General features: G+C 36.0%; 3 protein-coding genes and 1 long non-coding RNA gene across 5 annotated transcripts; 2 read left to right on the top strand and 2 right to left on the bottom strand.

The window, feature by feature from the left end:
- Positions 1 to 366: 366 nt before the first annotated feature.
- Positions 367 to 7,214, bottom strand: LOC149702518 (uncharacterized). 2 transcript variants are annotated; one of them, XM_089866347.1, is made up of 17 exons: positions 7,000 to 7,214; positions 6,869 to 6,900; positions 6,532 to 6,785; positions 6,388 to 6,466; positions 6,173 to 6,328; positions 5,957 to 6,110; positions 5,802 to 5,887; positions 4,960 to 5,205; positions 4,710 to 4,875; positions 4,566 to 4,639; positions 4,183 to 4,249; positions 3,983 to 4,099; positions 3,355 to 3,924; positions 2,468 to 3,125; positions 2,213 to 2,393; positions 2,092 to 2,138; positions 367 to 1,735 (listed from the first exon to the last, which is right to left on the bottom strand). In XM_089866347.1, the coding sequence occupies exons 1-17, from the start codon at positions 7,047 to 7,049 to the stop codon at positions 1,646 to 1,648; spliced, it is 3,027 nt and encodes a 1,008-aa protein (XP_089722473.1). In that variant the 5' UTR covers positions 7,050 to 7,214; the 3' UTR covers positions 367 to 1,645. The 2 variants fall into 2 exon arrangements, with proteins under 2 accessions (XP_089722473.1, XP_089722472.1); XM_089866346.1 differs by having other exon boundaries at positions 5,802 to 5,890; positions 7,000 to 7,212.
- A 255-nt stretch (positions 7,215 to 7,469) lies between these two features.
- On the top strand, positions 7,470 to 11,832 carry LOC149702517 (solute carrier family 35 member E1 homolog). The gene is made up of 6 exons (XM_089866360.1): positions 7,470 to 8,119; positions 8,326 to 8,396; positions 8,464 to 8,601; positions 8,705 to 8,830; positions 10,007 to 10,252; positions 11,168 to 11,832. The coding sequence occupies exons 1-6, from the start codon at positions 7,783 to 7,785 to the stop codon at positions 11,339 to 11,341; spliced, it is 1,092 nt and encodes a 363-aa protein (XP_089722486.1). The 5' UTR covers positions 7,470 to 7,782; the 3' UTR covers positions 11,342 to 11,832.
- Positions 11,833 to 12,347: 515 nt separating this feature from the next.
- Positions 12,348 to 19,511, top strand: LOC149702515 (uncharacterized). Its single transcript, XM_089866341.1, has 3 exons — positions 12,348 to 12,791; positions 17,338 to 17,781; positions 18,417 to 19,511. Exons 1-3 carry the CDS (start codon positions 12,348 to 12,350, stop codon positions 19,029 to 19,031), a joined length of 1,503 nt encoding a protein of 500 aa, XP_089722467.1. The 3' UTR covers positions 19,032 to 19,511.
- Positions 12,459 to 17,484, bottom strand: LOC149702516 (uncharacterized). The gene is made up of 3 exons (XR_016381749.1): positions 17,128 to 17,484; positions 16,816 to 16,952; positions 12,459 to 12,779 (listed from the first exon to the last, which is right to left on the bottom strand). It is a non-coding gene; the product is annotated as an uncharacterized LOC149702516 (long non-coding RNA).
- Positions 19,512 to 20,150: the final 639 nt, after the last annotated feature.

Raw genomic sequence — 20,150 nt, 5'->3', positions numbered from 1 at the left:
GTCTCGGAGCAGCTCGTTTTTTTCCTATTAGCGTTTTCCTTTGTGGTCGCCTGAGAGCGCTCCAAGATCGCTCCATATTTTCGTGTAACGTCATCGCTCTAGCTCGGAGGACCGAATGAAGTTGCTCCCAATGAAAGACAAAAGTTTTTTCAGAGCGGTTTTGTGACATTATCAGGCGCTCCATTTTGGTCGCTCCGACTCCAGAGGGAGCGACTGGGACAATGTAAGATGCGCCTTCGTCTCGGAGCAGCTCGTTTTTTTCCAATGAAAGACGACTTTTTTTCGGAGTGCTCCGGAGTACCCGTCATTTTCGAGTTCTAGCAAAGGCCTATGCTAAAAATTAAGAACGAACTTGACTGCGACAAATTATGATCAAGGAATTAATTTTTATTCGGTTCGTTTTGAACTATAAGATCCGACATAATATGAAAAAGGTTTTCCAGGGAAACATTGATTATTTTTATTCTTTTAATCTTTTCTTTCCTATTTAAACCGTTTACCATTATTTATAAACCCTAATCAAATATGGGGGGAAACAAACAAACAAACAAACGAATAATGCGTATACAAATACTTTCTTTTTCTCATATTCCAAGCTTTTCTTATACTCTCATTAAACGGGTCTTACAATGAATATTTCCAAAATAGACCTAAATCATTCCAATCATTCCAGACAATCAATTTAAGTTTTAATTTTATTAATTAACATAAATAAAACAAACCCTTATTTAAAACCGAAACATTTGGGGGGGGGGTTACATTGCATTGCGTTTAGATATCATTAGAATTTTATTTGGATGGTGAATGTGCGGCGCCCTAAGATTAATTGAATAATTAGTTTATCTTTAACTAACTTCTAATTAATTACCGAGTCCAAGTAATTAAAAATAAAAAAAAAAAACCAAAGCAACTTTAATTAAATGAAGGCAAAATATTTAAAACTAAAAATTAGTAATAGTAAATTAAAATTACACAACTTAAAATGGGAATAGGATAGCTATAGCGAAGCCTCGGGAGTTTTTTTTAGGTAAAAACGGTACGGTAACCACATTGAGGGTGGGTAATTAATTATTATTATTATTTATACTAACTGACTGACTGTGGTTTACGTCCAAAAATTGACGGTTAAACATCTTAAAAGTTCCACGAAACGAAACGAAACGATAAGTGTATATGTTAATATGTTCGTTAACTTTACACGAGTTGCGAGACAAATCAATCAATCGATACATTACGTGTTTTTATTTTGTTTTTTTTTAATCTCACTCAGGAGGTTTCGTAGATTATTAATTTAATCTTAGGCAATAGCTTTTAATTGGGTTTTAAGAGAAAGCCGTTTAATTAAACCTATCTCCTCCTTTTTTTATTTCCCCACCGTTAAATCTTGAAATCTCACTCAACCTGCTTTGGTTTTTATTATGAGAGATTTCTAGGCCATTAATTGTTGTATTAATATGATCCTCAGGCTAACAAATTTCTGTGCCATTTTTTTTAACGTACTTTTATTTTTGTGGTTTGTTTGTTGGTTGGTTGGGAAAACTTTGTTTTTTAAATATTTCTTTTCCCTTTCAAATTTTTGTGAAATTTTCCAAAAACTGTCCAAGTTCGTTCGGGTGTTTTTGTTTGAAAAAATATTTTAAAAGTCTTAATTCCCATGTGATGAAGCGTCACGACGTTGCTTTTGTTGTTCCAATAATCGTTCCAAAGGTGAAGGTCCTGGTCCTGACCAAAGAGACTGGGAAAGAAAAAGAAAAAAAAAGAAACAAATTAAAAAAAAAAAAAATAAATAAAAAAATAACATATTAAAAAAAAAATAACAAATAACAAAAAAATAACAAATAAAAAAAATAACAAATAAAAAAATAAATAACAAATGAAAAAATAAATAACAAATTAAAAAAATAACAAATTAAAAAAAAATAACAAATTAAAAAAAAATAAATTAAAAAAAATAAATTAAAAAAAAATAAATTAAAAAAAAAGTAACAAATTAAAAAAAATAAATTTAAAAAAAAAATAACAAATTAAAAAAAAAATAACAAATTAAAAAAAAATAACATTAACGGGTTTCTAGGGTGGAGTTATTAATACCTGGGTTCGATGTTGCATCAAATGTGGTTCCATTCCACTGTTTTGAGCTAAAAGAAATAGTAATAGAGTAGGAAATGTATTATTTGTCCCGTCATCAGTTGTGTGTGTATGTATTACGTACAATCTTTGTTTCGAGTTGTCAGACCAGATGACCAAGGTGAACTGAATAGGGAATAAGTATTTGCCGATAAATCCACTGTAGGTTGATTGTTGACACTTGAACCTTGGTTCAAACGATTTGTAGATGAGCCATACGTTTGATTCATAGTCCCAAAATGCCCTCTTTGGGATTCATCAACATTCTATGGCAAAAACAACAACCATATTGTAAGTATCAGGGCAGTCAGTATGTTATTGAACAACGGCAGACAATTACTTGTATTCCCATTCGATTTCCAATTTGCAATCCATAAGAGGATTGAGGCGGTTGAATATCTAAAGTGTCCCTTCGATGCATCATGGGATTGTTAAATTGATTTTGTTGCAGGCTTTCGTTAATGCTGTTACCTAACAGCCCGTGCAACAATGGTTCGTGCAATTTACTTTGCTCCCTTTGTGGCGGTGGTGGTGGCATCATGTGAAAACCCGCCTGCATCAGTGATTGGCTAGAATTAGGCGGGGGTGGTTGTTGCGCTTGCAACATTTGCTGCTGCTGCTGTTGCATCATTAGGGAATGAACAGCGGAGGGATTTTGGTTCTGTTGATTGGATGGTGGGGGACCGGAGAAATTCATGTTGTAATTCCATAAGAGTCGATTTTGGGGGACATTATTCATGTAAGGTGGCATGTTTGGGGATGTTTTGTTGGGTTGAATTGGTACTTGGTTGCGAGGTGACAACGCTTGTTGTTGTTGTTGAAGGGAACCCATCGAAGGTTGTTGAACTCCGTATTGATTAGGAGGCGGCATTTGATTAAAAGGAAGGTCCATGTTAGGCATTGGGAATTGATTGGGATTTCCCATAGAGTTTGGACCATTGTATCTGGCTTTCATTTCCGCCGCTGCCGCCATTTGGTTCATTTGGGGTGAGACATTCCTATGATTTATTGATTAGGGATGGTGTTTAATTAGTTTGGAAGGGTTTTGGGTTAAGGCAGGTCACTTCAACATTTGGCGCCTTTAACGTAATTGTAATTGTAATTGTCAAACACTGTTTAAAAATGTTGGTGTTTTATTTTTGGCAATTTGGAAGTAATTATAATTATAAGTAATGTCCGAGTGAACTCCCTGCCCATCAAAGTAATAAATAAATAAATAATAATTACTGCATTGGATTATAAGTTGGCATCCAATTATTAGGGTTTTCGTTCTCGGGCATTCTGTTGTTGCTGCTGCTTTCTTTAGTAGAACGATTATAATTAGAAGAGGTTTGACCACTGGCCCTTTGTTGAAGTATGGCTTGTAGGGCTACATTCTGTCTTCCTCCTTTTCGTTGTTCCCGATTTCCTTGAGACATGTTCTCCATTTTAATGTTCCCCATGGGAGGAGGGGGAGATCTTTTGTCGTCGTAATCGTTTAATTCCAAAGGTGGCGGCGATTGACTCTCCTTAAATATCAACTCTTTCTTTTTGATATTGTGATCCTGTTCGTCTAATTTAAATCGAACTTCTTGAAATATCGGAACCGCCACGTTTTCGGGCATTTTAGTTGGAGTTTCAGCATTTTCCGATGATGATGATTTAGGCATCATAGCGGCGGAATTATTGGCGTTATTATTGGAAATAGCCAACTCTTGTATTTGTTGAAGCAACATTTGATCTGTTGCTACGATAGATTGCGTTGCTTTGTATTTTTTTAACCCTTCCTCAGTTTCAATTATAGAGAAAAGGTGATTTCTATAAGAAAACCCGTTAATATATTTTATCGAACCATTTTATTATATTTAATTTTTACCCGAAAATTTTAATTTCACTTAATTGTTTTCCAATTTTAATTAAACGTTGGGCTCTTAATTTACACGCTTCACTATCAGAGAGCGTTTTTTGGTTTTGATTTTGGAATTTTAAGTTTCTAAGTATAAAGGATTGATATTTGATTTACAATTAACGTTACAATATAGGGGGGGGGGGAAAAATAGGCCAAAATTACGTTACGTTTGAGAGCTTTGCAAAGGTAAAAAGCATTGAAGATCCCAATCTTCTGGTAATGGAACGAATTCAACTATAATTTAATTTAATTAAGGAAATATTAATTTAGGATCCTTAATTAGCCTTATTCCTGATCAGCGCCATCTACCCATAGCGGTGACTTTGAGAACTACTGTAAGCGGCAAGCCAATCAGATGTCGCTAAAATCTGGTGACGTCATTTTTGGTAAGACCCGAGAGTGCCAGTCAGTGACGTCACCAGATTTTAGCGACACCTGATTGGCTTGCCGCTTACAGTAGTTCTCAAAGTCGCCGCTATGGGTAGGTGGCGCTGATAAGGAATAAGGCTAATTGATGATCAAATTATATTAAAGAAGAAAAAAATCCTACGATCTTGAACTTCATTTGTCAGATTTTCTTCCGAGCTGAGATCATTCAAAAGTTTGCACAAACCGTGCCAAATTCTAATATAATTAATTAATTGGTTATAAATTTAAGGAAAGCTCTTTCTAATCTAAATTCCTACGATCTTACTGGGGCTTTTTAATGAAAGACTCTTCGGTAAGTATACCATAAAGTTTATGATGTCTTAAAGTCCAATCCAGAACTATTTTGACAGCGGGTAAAGTGAAATAATCGCGACTTTCATTCACATCCAAAACAGCGTGAATAGGTAGTAAAAAGGCACTGAGCATTGACGCTTAAAATCATAATTAAGTTTTATTTAATTTTAATCCATTTTTCTAAGAAAAGAAGAAAGGAACCCAAAAATTTGAGTACCGACCGATAAGATCCAGACCAATGTTGACAGTTTGAATTTCATCAGTGCTCATACGCGATTTAACGTTCTCTTTCTCAGCATGATCATTTTTTTCATCTTCTCCTTCTAAACTACTCCAAGCGTGACCGATAGTGAACATACAAACTGTTGCCATTTGAAGTAGTTGCCAAGTTTCAAGCTTTTCAGCGATAATTAAAGCCGGCAATGATGTAGTTAAATGACTCAAAACTTTTTCAGCTTTTGGAAAATCTTATTAAAACAATGGTGTTGTTTTTTTTAGTTTAATATTGAGTGTTTGCTAAAGACTAAAGAAGGACTCTTATTTGTTCTAACATAAGAAAATAATATATAGCTCCCTATAAGTATGAAATGTAGTACATTTTCATACTACAGCATTTTCTTCCAAATTTGGCGCGCTTACGCTTTTACGCCCCCGTGGGAGAAGTTTAGGTACTAAGAGTAAAAGGGGGGGGGGCGAAACCATCGCCACCACCTAAGGTGTCCACATGATGGGCCCGGGATCACCCCCCCCCGCGCCCCTAGAGCCAAACCTCGCGCCATCTATTAATTAATTAATTATGATAATTTTGACATGTACTTAATCAGTTATAATTATCATATTAATAACTTCTAGACCTTTATCTATTTAATTGCAATATAAAATTAGAAAATTTTCCAAACAAATTAACATTTTATCTTTTTCACGCCAAAAACTCTTAATAGGTGGCATTAGAAACTTTTTACAAATTTCAATGGAAGAAAATGCTGTTTACAATCATGGCTTCAATGGAGAGTTTCATACTTATAGGGAGCTATATATTATTTTCTTATGGTTCTAAACTAACCATTTCCAACATGAACTAACGCTTGAAATTGTAAGAATGTGCTTATGTATTCGTAGGCGGACATTCTGCTTTTAGGATCCAATGGACTGCTAATGAATTAATATGACTAATTATTAGTTTTAATTGTAAAAGAAATGGTATTTTTTTTTCCTAACTTGTCAGAGATCAATTTCAAATATAGTTTTTGTAAATTAGTGGCTGCTAAAGGAAATGGATGAAGTACAGCCAAACTTCTAATGTAAAAGAAAACTGTCGATAGTTTTTCACCACTAGCGGCTTCCAAAATTGCTAGTTGGTTATAAGGTTGACCTAATTGATCACGAATAACCTTATTAATTTCGGATAGCCCTTTTTTTTAAGGGTCAACTAACCATTACTAGGGATTAACTCAATGGCGTGTCTATAAAACGTTTCAGCTTGCAAACTTTGCCCTCGGTAACGAGCTATATCACCTAGATGTACCATGCAATGTTGGCAAATATAAACTACCGAGGATTTATTGGCAGTTTTATCTTTTTTGATATAATCTTTAAAATATAAGATTATTATTTTTTTTGGCAAACATTTTAAATTAAAGTTTACAAACCAGATGATTGACTAAAAGCCGAACCTCTTGGATAGTAAAAACTATCCACATTATGGATATGGGATAATTTTTGCAACAGCTGAAAGGTAAATGTTTGGATACTCAAAATAAATCATGCAATATGGGGAAATAAATCGGACATACCTGCAAATAAAACCCACTAGCAGCCTCTAGTGTTAGGGCAAGCTGTCCTTGTTGGGTTTGACTAGAGTTCTTTTGATCCTTAGATTTGCTTTGCAACTCGGTTATGGGACTACGAAAAACGATACTCCATAGATCCTGTTCTACCTTTTTATCCAGTGCATAATCCAAATCGGTAAGGAGCAAACGTTCCAGTACTTGTCCAAGTTTTCGACGCGTTTGAAGTGTCTCTTTAGATGTTGACAATGTTGAAGGGTCTGGGGAATGGACAGGATGTATCGTAAAATATGTCTATTTTGTTAATTACTAACGTTAAGAAGTGCGCAACAAATAAACTAACCTAGTAAGTGGGCTTTGATCGCTTCAGCTTCGCTGTAAGTTACAAACAAAGAAGGGTTTTCATAACATTTTGTTATTAAATTCTGTTAAGCCTTGGATTTGTGATACTTCGCTGAGCGATGCGATACTAACCTGAAAAGCTGATGGGCTGACACTTTACTTTGTTCCTTACTTAGACCCATTTTAGCAAACTGAAACTGTACGAAACTAAAAGAAAAACCGCGTTTGTGTTTTCGCGACGTTTTTCCAAATATTTTTATCACATATTCGGAAGTCTCTCTCCGGCTCTGTCAAAAAGTAAACAAACTGCGGCCATTTTTAAAAAAACCAAATTTCCCCGCTTTGTGACGCTGAATGCCTGATGAGGCTGAACCAAGGCTGAATGAAATAATCACTTATGCCGTTTTAAATTTCTACCAAGATTTTCTGGGGAAAAGCTCTAAATTATGCTACTTTATATACATTAATCAAATTTTATTTCACCTCCTGATAATTTATAAAAATATAAATTTGTACAGTGTCCACTTTTTTACATGCTTATTTCCCGACATTTCATGATCCAGCAGCATTCCAGGATTTCCAGCTGCTGAGCTGAAGGCTAGAATCGTCTGCTAATCGGAACGGGAACATGGCTTTGAGGTGTACAGTTGTCAAATTTTAACTGGCCGGTTTGAGTTTTTTTTTAACCCGTTGACCCACTTTTCGGTACATATATTTAATTTGACCGTTGATGAAATTAAAATTAAAGGAAAGTAAACCTAGACGATGATGATGCTTCGAACAGGTTGTACACGAAATTTACTATATTTTTTCTTAATTCCTTTTCGGACCTAAGCCTTGGTCTAGGCTTTTAAATAACAACCCGTGTAGTAGCTTAACTACGTGTAAAAAATCAATTGATATATTTTAAAAATTATGGATAGCCTTTCTGAAAAAGCTGCATTTAGAAAAGAAGTTTTAAAAATATTTGGGCTTTGCGTAATCTGGTACACATGTAGTTCGGGTAATGGTGTAGTCGGAAAAACCATTTTGAATGATTTCCCATACCCATTGACATTAACATTATGCCAGTTGATTACTGTCACATTTTTATCGGGACCTTTATTTTACGTCTGGCGAATTCGGCCAAAAAGCGAAATTCCATGGCAGTACTTTGTTAAAATGCTAATACCACTAGCTCTTGGTAAATTAATTGCATCAGTTACTTCTCATATTAGTATATGGAAAGTTCCAGTTTCATACGCACATACTGGTTAGTTTATTAAAATATCTTAATTATTGAAATGAATTTATCAAATGAAATACATTAAACCCAATTTCACGGGATCAGGTTAAATTTCTTTCTGAAAAGACTCTCTTTAAGCTTCATCATGGGGTTAACCTCAATAGTATTTCATTTGATCAGAAATATCATAAACCATCGTGTATTTAAGTCTAAGGCAAATTTTGTTATCTTAGTTAAGGCTACAATGCCTTTATTTACGGTTATCCTGTCAAGAATTATTACCAGAGAAGTCCAAACTACAAAGGTTAGCCTCCCTTTGATTCCTAACTGTGCCAAAAGATTTTATAATAATGTAGTGATATCCCCTTTAGGTCTATTTATCTTTAGTACCAATTATGGTTGGTGTTTTAATTGCTACGGCTACCGAACTCTCTTTTGACCTTGTGGGCTTAATCAGTGCCTTAGCAGCCACAGCGGGCTTTTCTTTGCAACATATTTTCTCCAAAAAAGTAAATAGATTTTGGCACTAATCTAGTTAATTAAGCCCTAAACCGCAGGAAAGGAAATCGCGGCTAATTAGTCTGAATATTCCTTTTTGCTCTGCCCCTTTAGGTTCTTCAGGAAGCTGGAATTCATCATCTATGGCTGCTTTATACTTTGGCCAAGATAGCATTGATTATGTGTCTTCCTCTTTGGTTCTTGTTTGATGTCAGGAAAATGATGAATGATACTAATTTAGTAAGTATATAAGCCTTTTCTCAAAAACTAAACTTAGACAACCTTCTGTTGGGGTTAAGAGTTTATCAGGGCATCTGGGTCTATTTAATCCATTATAAAGTTAGTCTAAAAGGGTTTAAAGGTATTTTGTTGGAAACTTTAAATAAGTTTAATTCTGCTTATAATAAAGTCACAAAGTTCATGTCGAATTGTGTAGAAGTAGATAAAAATAGGCTCATCTTTGGGGAGTTGGCAGAAAAAAATTTCAACATTATGGGAATTGGTCGAATTATATTCAGAGGTTTTGTGTTGCTGGTTGAATTATGTTTCGAGGTTTTGGGAGTTGGTCGAATCATATTTTGACTTTTTGGGAGTTGGTCGAAGTATGTTTCGAGGTTTTTGGGAGTTGGTCGAATTGTGTTTCGAGGTTTTTGGGAGTTGGTCGAATTGTGTTTCGAGGTTTTGGGAGTTGGTCGAATTGTGTTTCGAGGTTTCTGGGAGTTGGTCGAATTGTGTTTCGAGGTTTTTGGGAGTTGGTCGAATTGTGTTTCGAGGTTTTGGGAGTTGGTCGAATTATGTTTCGAGGTTTTTTGGGAGTTGGTCGAATTGTGTTTCGAGGTTTTGGGAGTTGGTCGAATTGTGTTTCGAGGTTTTTGGGAGTTGGTCGAAAGCTGCGTATAGGGAATGGGAAGTGCCCATTGTATCAAATGACCTTTCGATCAATGGGGAAAAATTGCAATCCAGGACTCATGAGCCTGGGTCGGAAATAGTAACGTCCCCTCTTACTGGTGAAGTCGCGCCGCGCCATTTGCAAGGTCAAGTAGTTGGTGCTTTGTTATGTGGAGATGGCGTGGTCAGATTTTGGTCGATTTAAATCGCAGTTAATTAGTTTAATCGAGTATTAATAATTAAATAACGGATGAGAAATTGAAACAATGTTTTATGAATAATCTTTCGAGTTAGTTATTTTCTTATTAGCTTATGATAATTTTGCATTGGCGGGATCTAAAAATAGGCCTAAGTACATGGTACCTTAGGACTGAGAACCATGTCATCTTTCAGACCCTTAGGGTTTAAATTAAATACTCTGCTCATTTTAAGTCAATATTAATTAAAGACAATGGCAATTTCTAGTTTATAAACTGTAGAATTTGACCCTAATCAATATTTTGTTTATTTTTTTTTTTTTGCCCTCAGTTACAAAATACGGATCCCTTTATGGTGGTGTTTCTACTGGCGGTAGATGGCTTCCTGAATTTTATCCAGAATGTTATCGCCTTTAGCGTTTTATCATTGGTCTCTCCTCTAACGTATTCCGTGTGCAGTACAACCAAAAGGATTTTGGTTATCACCGTCTCATTGTTATTTATGAAGAACCCGATCACTCTCTCAAATTTCTTTGGAATGTTAGTGGCGATTTTCGGCGTTGGACTATATAACAAGGTAACCAGCGATCTTTTGACCATTTGGTTCACTTTCTTTCTGCCTGGGCTTGCTTGAACTTGGAAAATTCCTTGAAATATGCGGGATCTTGGATTGCGTTAAGCCTTTTGTGTATTTTGAGCGCAATATTATGAATGCTTAGTCGTGATAATTAGGGATACATACGTCATGCCGACCTAAAGCAAAGACACTTGGGTCAATGAAAGCCTTAAGTGCAAATTATTTGTCACATTGTTATCTCGCTGGCTTTGGTGTTAATTCACGATAATGGTTGAAGGTGAATGAAATAGGCATGTTAATTCGCATGTAAATTTGGGTTATAACGCGTGAAATAGTAGAAATTATTGCAACACGTTTACAATAAACTAAATTTCATCATGGAAATATAATATTTTCGACATATCGCCTTGCAATAGAGCTATCTCAATTGTGACGTCAGTACCTAGGTGTATAACGTCGCGGGCTTAGCTTTAGCAGTGGGCGGCCATGTTTGGTACCGCTTTGGTTATATGGGCAAATAGCATTTGTGACGTCACACTAAGGCGGTTTTTTTTCACTGTCCTTTAATTATCGGAAAACGGTTAATTTGACTGACTAAACGCAATATTGAATTTGTGACTAGTTTTGGTTCTTTAGTTCAATTCAAATGTTCCTTTCATTTTGAGTGCATATTTGCCTTTTTGCTGTGTTTGAATTTATTCACTTTATACTGGTGAGGTGTTCTTATTTTTCCCCCATACTGCGCTTTTGAAGTAGAAAAATACTTAGTAGAGGCTAATTGCCTCGTTAGTTTTGCACGTTAGTTAGTCGCGGTGTTTGGCTTGGCTAACCAATTATATTTACTACTACCACCACCACTACAACAACGTGAACAACACTTTAGCCAATCCAAACAAACGGCGCTTGTATTTTTAGGCCAAGTACGATGCCAACAAGGTCAAATTGGCCGAACCGGTACTTCCATACGCCAGTAAAGCTATGATGAACGGATTTATCCCCGAAAGAAACGGAAAATATTCCGAAACTTTTATTCGACCGATGGATCCATTCTTACCTAATTCGAATCGCGTTGATTTTAGAGTTATATGACAAACGCTGCGTTTTAGTTTTAATTGAAATATTGAAAATTTCTAAAACGATCGAGAGAAAGGACTCCGTTAAGAATTTATAGTTATTTATTCTCAGAGCAATGCAAATTATTATTAAATTAGTTAAAAATATTTGAAATTAAAAAAGAAAAACTTTAATTCGCGTTAAATTATTTAAGGCATAAGTTTATTGTTATACATATACATACATAAGTTTACAACCAATAATATTAGAGCCCCTTTTGGCTGACACTTAGTTTTCTTTTCTTTCGCCTTTTTATCGTTTTTTTATGTGTCTTCCATGCGCATTTAATTTAAAATTAAATAATCTCAATTTAAGCTTATATTTTTCAAAGTATTTGAAAAAAAAAAAAAAACATCAACAAAAAACAATAACTATATTTTGTAGTATTTGTATAATTGTTTTTCGGCGATCTAAGTTTATTTACAAGAAAAAATAAATAAATAAATAAATAAACATCGGTAAATTAATTTTGTTTTTGCTGATTCGAAATTTTCGAATTTTTACTAAAGGTGGGTGGTCGGCCATATTGGAAAATGGCCTCCAAGTATGTAACGTGTTTACCAACTTTTAAAAAGGTATACATAAACTTCTTTAGGCAGACAACACCAATTGCTCCCCCACGCCTGCAATTTGTCTATTTCTGACAGAAAGAGGTCAAAATTTCCCGATAAACACACCCCCATACATTAAAATATGGATCTAGGCGAAACACCTCTATACCCGCAATTACTAAAACCATATACCCTTCTACGCCATAAAGGCGCGAATATAGTAGTGTATATAAACCTATTAGCACGTGGTTTGGTTCCAGTGGCTGGTGCCATTGACCGCTACAGTCTCGAGCCTTCCTAGAAAGCGCGCGCTCTCTCCCGCTCTCGCGCTCTCTCTATAGTATAGGAGAGAGAGCCCTTCACGAGTGACAGGAGAATTTTTCGCGCGTAAAGTTTGTGGTTTTTTTTCCGCGGGAAATACCGACGGCGGCATGAACGGTTTAGTCGCGAATCGACGCGGTTCTTTCGGAAATAGTCTGTCCCTTTTACGAAAGTCGGCCTTTTCCGCCTTACCAGAGGTTCCCGTTACTTCAGAGTCACCAGAAATGGTTTCAGGGTCAATTATAGGTCGGTCTACGTCACCGGATTCCGCGCTTTTTGACGCGATTAGACAACAGAGATTTAGACAAGCTACTTTATTATTGGAAGCCGGTGCCGATCCTAATGCCAGGTCAAGGGATTGTTTAGGAGAAACGGCTCTGATTTATTGCTGTAAAAGAGCTTGCGATATGCCCCGACAAATACAGACCAAGTTTGCCAAACTTTTACTCGATCACGGAGCTGATGCAAATTTAAGCGATGATAGGGGATTGACACCTTTAATGCACGCTTCGATTTTGGGGCTCAAAGAGTTGGCTAATGCGCTATTGGAAAGAGTAAGTGTTAAATGGTGTATTAAGATACCAAAAATCATCCATCAATCAATTTAATGTATTTTGCGTAATAGGCAAAAAAACCCCAAGGCGCCGTAAAGATTGTAGTATATCAAGGTTATTCTGAAATTAATTTCGGAAATCACGGTTTAAATTTATTGGGGCTAGGGAAACATTTAATTAGGATCTGTATTTTGTTTTTGATCTATTTAGACGGATAAAAGCCTTATTTATAAATTGTTTTTGCCAAAAACCTACCCATGGCAGTATACCAGCAATCGATACACTATCTATTACCTCAAATAGCAATTATGAAATTGTATAAATATACCATTTGATATCGATAAGAAATCAATCTTTATACCCCAGTGTGGGGGGGGGGGCTGCGCTTCTTATACTCATTCTTCCCTGATATCATAGAGAATACAATTACTGATCTGATCTTGGGTGTATAGCTGTATTCCGATTCCGAAGTCATTTTGCAATCCCTCTCCCCTTTTCCAACTTCCAAGATAAACGGGCAATCGAAGACCCATTCTGATTGGCTGTTGACTTATCCCTATTTTTCTTCCCATTAGATAAGACATAAAAACACCCAACGAATCTACTTAGAAATATAATAGAAGGAAATTAACTAGAGGTTCTCGTAACAGAAGTTTTAAAATTTTAAACCGCGGTCATCAAGATTTAAAACATGGTATTGTGGGACTGAGACTGGGCCTGATTAGAACCAAATTCGTTAGAACTTCCGGTCAAATGAACCCCCTTTTCAAAAGTCAAGGGATAAGATAGAATAAAAGAGAACGCGTTTAGATAACTTCTGTCTGCTCTATTTTTGTTGTTAAGTGTATTATTATATTCCAATAGTTCTCTTACGAACCAACCGGAAAGAATCCACCCACCCGCGACGACCAGGGTTTGTAAGAACAAAAACAAAAAACAAAGGATTTTGGCCGAAATGAAGGGATATATCAGAGAAAATTTCTTTGTTTATTGATCGCCCTTGGCCTGTGCTATAAAAAGAAAAACAACTATCAGAATATGAGGGACAGACCCCCCCTTGAAGAGTTTGACTCCTCAAGCAGCTTCTGTCCGTTTTATAAAACGGTTAGGTTCATTAACCCGTACGATAGATTTATACTTCACCAGAAATCTCAAAATGACTGCGGGTCTCGCTGCTGCTTGTCAATAATGCAAAGAGAAAGTGACACACGTGTCTTAAGACCGGGATCCGTTATGGATTTTGTAAATATAACTTAACCTAGGCCTATAGGGGATTTGAAAACTGAACTTGGAGAGTTGACTTCTTTGCCCATGTGCAAAAATATATAATAATTGAACGATATACTGTTTTCGAGTTATGATTTGGTTAGTGTTTTAGGGATGACCCCTTAATTAAATAAGAAATCATTGTCTAAATCAGTTTCTTTATTAAATTTAAGGGGGTCATCCGTAAAATGCTTTGACCAATTTTAACTCGATTTGAGACAGTGTCCCTTGTGGTAATCAAAATGGAGATAGAGAGAAATTACATTTTCTATATAGTCAAAATCGATTTCCAAAAGAACATCCCCAGACTTAATTTATGCCTATAGACTTATCAGAAACAACCTGTATATTGTTATATAACTTATTCTTCTACGTTATAGACTCGATAGAACCAGCTCGATATTGAGAAATGATTAATTTTTATTTTTTCCCATGCTAAAATGCGGAAGTTTTTTTAGCTTTGACGCGGAAGCTTTAGGCCTCTCTCTAGCTCTTCCTCTTCCTTATTTCCGTATTCGTGTTGGTGTAATTTTATAAGAGAGATTAACGCTAGCGATTTATGAAATTTTTCTCGAGGAAGCCTAGTCAGGAATATGGGAAGGAAACGCTCACGCTACTTTGCGTGTTTAACTGCATCGAATACAGGAATTGCAAGGCAGCAGGTTCAATGAACGCTATTCATTGCCATTGTTTAGCTATATTACATACAGCTAACCAAGTAAACATTAAACCCTTTTTTTTGTATACTAAATTTTCCCTGTTAAGCTAAGCTAAATTGACATTGTTGTGCTAAGGTTATTAAGGAAGGTCTTTGAACCTGGAAGTTAGCTTTTCAAGGGACTTTTGTGTATTGTAAGAAAAGGATTTACAGGCGTTCTATGGGGTTTTAATGCTTAGAGGTTCAGCCTGTATGTTGGCTTTGCCTCTGAACATTATTGTAATGAGGGTGAAGTGGTTTGCAGGGATTCTATGGGAAATTCATGTTAAAATTGTAAGGTTGGGAGGGTATGCCTGGAAATGTTAGAGAATTTAGAAATTGGAAAAAAGGGTCAGGGGAATTTAGAAATTGGACACCTTCGAACTCTTGTTATATAAGAGATACGCGGAAGTCGTTTCAATATGTTTAAGTGCTATTTCTCAGCTTTCAAACATTACTAAATACTTGAGGTTACAACAGTAGGGACCCGAGTAGTTAAGCAAAATGTTCATAGACATCCTCTCCATGGGCTGCTTATTTACACGACACCATTTAGCTCTAGTTCCATAAGAGATAGGGGAAGTCGTTTCAATATGTTTAAGTACTATTTCTCCACCTTAAAATGATACTAAATACTTGGCATTTACAACAATCAGGGCCGAGTAATTAAGGTAAATTAGTACATATGGCTGTGCTGAAATAATAAATAAAATAATTTCCTAATTTTAAAAATAAACCTATACTATCAGTTTGACCTCTATCTAAGGACTATTTTAAATAGGTCAAAAGTAGAAGTTGGCTTTAGTAGAACCAAGTTTAACCCTTTCTTTTTATTGATAATTCTGAAGGCACGTAGTGCAGTTTCAGTTAATTTTTCGCCCTAATATTTTTCGCTTATAAATGAAGTAGAGCAGGTGCCTTCTACTGTACCACCACCACCCCCACCCAGTCTCATTAGTTAATGAGGGAGAATTTTTATAGTCACAACTCCTCTTCCTCCCCCCCCCACCTAGGACGGTGAGATGTTGTCTTAGTTTAACTCGCTCTATTAATTATCTCTGTTCTTTTAACTCCACCACTCTCTTTAAACTCTTGTTTCCCTGCTCCCATTAAAACAACACACCACGTATAAGGGATTATTGTAGGTATTAAAGGGTTTTCTTTTTTTTTTTTCTAAATCGATAGTTTTATGAAAAATTCCAAAAACACGTACCCTATCTCGGACAAGGTGACTTTTGAAGTCTCGAAGTTAAAGGTTTGGACCAGGGCTGTACATAAGGCACCTAGTTAAGGAATTTGACTGCTAAAAGAAATGCCCTGACTACTAACATATAATGAAATCTGGGCCGGAAATGAGCACAGGACACTGGATATTGTCCAATAACATTTTAATTAAAATGTCCCAATTTTTTTTTAAACCAAGGACATTTTGACCAGTTTTGACACTATTTTTGAACACTCCAGTGGACAATGTCCTCTATTTTTCCCAGTCAAAGGGAGGTTCACTGGACACATGTCCAATAACTAATGTTTCCTGTTTTCGTCCCTGCTTACTAGTCAACTTGATTACTAAAGAATCCTCTATTTTTCCCAGTCAAAGGGAGGTTCACTGGACACATGTCCAATAACTAATGTTTCCTGTTTCCGTCCCTGCTCACTAGTCAACTTGATTACTAAAGAATGTGCTTATGTACAGCTCAGGTTAGGTTTGGACCATGCTAGTAACTAGAGTTTTACGCTTTTTTTTTAATCGAGAATTGAAGCAGCCCACGTTGAGGTGTAAATTTTATCGGACTATTAATGTCACCTGGAAAATGATACCTCCATTAATATTGTATAGAGAAACGCATTTTTGACAAAAGGAGATTCATAATAAGGGATTTTATTGAAGAAATAATTTTATTTTATTTTTTTGGCGTCGCACGTGTTTTATTCAACCCACGCACGTATTTCTCCACAACCACGTCTCTATTTGACAATTGCGAGTGAATTAATCTCTCCGTAATTGCAGACTCATTTTAACCTGGGACTAAATAATTGTACTGGTGATTGTCAACATACCTTTGTTAGTTCTGTCAAGCGACTTGATGTATGAATATAGGCGTGGTTTTTTCACCTACTTTTTTCCTTTTTGAATAGAGAAGGAAATTCAGAAACCCTTCTTATAAATTATTCGAGGCCCCAATTTTCCGCTTTACCTAGAGAAATTAAGTTGAATTTTTGATGACATGCAAAAAGCTGATTCAGCTAGGGGTGTTTTTATAACTCAGTTCGTTAGCTTAATAATGTCGTTAATGTATCATTAAGTTGGATAAGAATTTTTTTTCTCTGGTAATTTTTTTCTGATGATTTTGGTTTCATCCGTATAATTACCTTCCGGCGTAAGTAACTTAGTAATTCCTTTTTCCAACGCGTAAGCCATAATTCTAGAGCACTAGTAGGCCAGTTTTTCTAAGCCTTGGTGTTAGGTTTTTTTAAAATATAAAATTCAACCGAAGTTACGCAAAATACGTTAATTGGTTAATGGAATATCAAACAATTACTTAATTAACTTAGGACTAATTTACATTAACTTTAATTAAGGATCAAACTGATCCATCAATGGAAGACCATGATGGTAACACAGCAGTTATGTACGCTGCCATGTTTGGTCGGAGAGATATACTAATCTCGATTATTGAGAAATTTCGTCACACTTTGAAATCCGTTCAACTTGACAAGAAAAATAAACAAGGGCGAACGGCGTTGAATTTGGCTATTAGGGGTCAACACGAATCTTGCGTTCGTCTCTTGATGAAGGAGACCAGACATTTTCCATTGGTTGCCCTGGAATTTCCAGATCCTAACGATTTGGATCGTGGTCCAACCCCAGGAACTTTGGCCGATGACGAGGATACGCTTTTTGATTCGTCCGTCGAGCTGGAAGAGTTTGAACCCCCGAAATTGAACAGACCCGATTCGATTACAGAACAGGCGTCGAAAGATGTTTTTCTGAATGAGTCCAAACGACACGGAGAATCATTTTGGGTAAATTTTTGAATCCTCAAATTCTATCGGAGTGGAAGCTTGTGCCTGGTTTAGCTAGACCTTGACAAGGACTTAGCGCGATGTTTTGAAAATAATCGTGGTCAAGATGTAATTTAAATCTAGCTTTCGGCGATACGTAGTTAAAAGGGTTCAAAAAGAACTGAAATCCGAGCATTGAATGAAGGGCCACCCACCAACTGTTGTTTATCTTCAGTTCAGAACCGCTTTCCACGAATTTTAACTCAAAATTTCACTAGAGCGTGAACTCTAACCTTAGCACGGTCGGTCATTGTTAGTCAAATGCTTTGATGCTAGGTTTCCAGTTCGCAAGCAAGCATTTTCTTTGGATGTCGGCCTTTAAGATGAGATGTAAAAAAGGCATATTTTCTAACATCTAAATATAAAATAGTTTTATGAAAGTTTAACCATTTTTTATTATTTTACTTTAAAGCAACCTGCTTAAAAATTTCGTGCATCTCAAACTTTATTTTAAGCTTACGAAACACTTTATTTACTTCGTTAGCCGTTAGAAAACTACTAAAAGTCCCCGGAAGCTAAACTAGGCCAAGCTTACCTTTCATCATTGAAAGAGAATTCTCAAGTGGTTCTGTATAACCAAATAAAATTTTTCAAAGGTTTACAAATTCGACGGCAACGGTAATTCCAAACAAAGAGATACAAAAAACTTCCCGTCGGGTAATAATTTCAATTCAGTTCAAATCAATACGCCCCCGGCTGTCAAAAATCGACGAAAAATTCAATCAAAAGATCACGTCGTCCTTAACAATGGAGAATTAAATCGTAAAGTTGTTTTGGAACCGAATGTAAATATCATTGAAAACGATCGTCCCTTAACCGTGGTTCCACCCGAAATGGAAGATAGAGGAAGTGAAAACGGTTCCTCGGATGCGAAAGATGATGAAACTGGAAATACCCAAACTGTGGTGAAAGATTCGGTCGTTTGGCATAAGAGTTTGAGACGTTTTAATAAACGATGTTCTCGGATTTACAACTCTGAGTCGTTGCCATGTATCGTTTTGGCCACCGGAAGTACACCGTCTCAGCGTATGGTTAGGAAGAGGGCTTCCTGGACTTCCGGTTCCGTTGATGATCACCAATTCGATTTGAAGGCCTTGATACCCAAGTTGAAGTCCAGTTTGGGATTTCACGAGAATGTTAAAGAACATATGGATTCGGAGAGATCGTCCAATAGGAGGAATTCGATGCTATCTGGAACGATTGCCGATTGACTCATTGTCGGTATTCCCCTTGACTATGATGTGATATATGCCTAAGGTCGTTAGTATGATATTTGTGTACAAGAATTGGTTGCGTCGGAAATGCAAGCTTGAGAATGATGAGATTTATTTGACCGATGTATACTTCACTGGACACTAAGTATTACAAAAACCAATTTCAATTTACTGTTGTGTCGTAGGGTATGGAAACCGTGACGAGCTGTCGATCGTAGTTATAGCCCATGTTTTTACCAAAACATTTTAAACACCTAGATTACTAGCAATCTGATACAAACATGATACAAATTATGGAATATTTCATCAAAACCTTTTCTGCCTAAATTCTGCTTACAAACTTAAAAACCTCCTGATCATCAATAGTAAAACAAACTTAGCTCTCTCATTCATTACCCGCGTCTCTACTTGAATGAATATTAGAACGAAAATTGTTTGTTATTTGTATTGGTTTTATATTCCTTAAATAAAAGTTGAATAACCGAACTCTACAAAAAAAAAATAATAAATAATAATAATATTTTATCGTGTATGTTTTTTCTCGCATCTGAGCTTCGTATCTCATTTTAATACAGAGTATTAATGAACAGCTATTAGGGGGGAGATGGCAATTAACGGTTGAAGGGTGAAACGCTATTTCGTACCTTCACCTTCATTCCCCATCTCAAGGCGAACGAGGTGAAAATATATACCTTATATGCTCAATTCAGTGGAGCGTATCTCTTTGCAAGGTGGTGTTGGTAAAACGACGCCGGCTCGCGTCTCTTCGCTATGATAAGCCCAAGTATACAGGGTGTTTCTGATAAGTCTGGTGGCATAAATTAAGTCTGGGGATGAATTCTTTGGGAAATCGATTTTGAGTTGAAAATTTCTTAACTTCTGTATCTCCATTTTGTTAGCCACAAGGGACACTGTTTTCGAGTTGTGATTTATTTGAGGGTTTTAGGGATGACCCCTTAAAATCATTGTATTGAATCGGTTTCCTAATTAAATTTAAGGGGTCTTCCGTTAAATACTTTGACCAATATTAACTCTAAAACGGTGGAATATTTTCAACTCGAACAGACCTTTAGGAAACACCCTGTATAACAAAAAATTTACGCATTAAAAAAAAAA

Source organism: Phalangium opilio, unplaced genomic scaffold (assembly GCF_054372755.1).
Source record: "Phalangium opilio isolate 3A_F unplaced genomic scaffold, DU_Popi_V2 ptg000017l_1, whole genome shotgun sequence".
Taxonomy (NCBI): Eukaryota; Metazoa; Arthropoda; class Arachnida; order Opiliones; family Phalangiidae; genus Phalangium; species Phalangium opilio.
The sequence above is the reverse complement of the archived record's forward strand: the minus strand, read 5'-3'. Positions and strand labels throughout refer to the sequence as shown.

Excerpts from the sequence above, each read along its gene's own strand:
- LOC149702518 (XM_089866346.1), bottom strand. The coding sequence starts at position 7,049 with ATGGGTCTAAGTAAGGAACAAAGTAAAGTGTCAGCCCATCAGCTTTTC. Across the intron at positions 4,250-4,565 it reads GACAAATGAAGTTCAAGATC|TTGAATTCGTTCCATTACCA; the intron begins GTAGGATTTTTT and ends ATTAAATTATAG. Across the intron at positions 3,126-3,354 it reads CCAACTTATAATCCAATGCA|GAATGTCTCACCCCAAATGA; the intron begins GTAATTATTATT and ends AATAAATCATAG.
- LOC149702517 (XM_089866360.1), top strand. The coding sequence starts at position 7,783 with ATGGATAGCCTTTCTGAAAAAGCTGCATTTAGAAAAGAAGTTTTAAAA. Across the intron at positions 8,831-10,006 it reads TGATGAATGATACTAATTTA|TTACAAAATACGGATCCCTT; the intron begins GTAAGTATATAA and ends TTTTGCCCTCAG. Across the intron at positions 10,253-11,167 it reads GCGTTGGACTATATAACAAG|GCCAAGTACGATGCCAACAA; the intron begins GTAACCAGCGAT and ends TTGTATTTTTAG.
- LOC149702515 (XM_089866341.1), top strand. The coding sequence starts at position 12,348 with ATGAACGGTTTAGTCGCGAATCGACGCGGTTCTTTCGGAAATAGTCTG. Across the intron at positions 12,792-17,337 it reads CTAATGCGCTATTGGAAAGA|GATCAAACTGATCCATCAAT; the intron begins GTAAGTGTTAAA and ends ACTTTAATTAAG. Across the intron at positions 17,782-18,416 it reads GACACGGAGAATCATTTTGG|GTTTACAAATTCGACGGCAA; the intron begins GTAAATTTTTGA and ends AATTTTTCAAAG.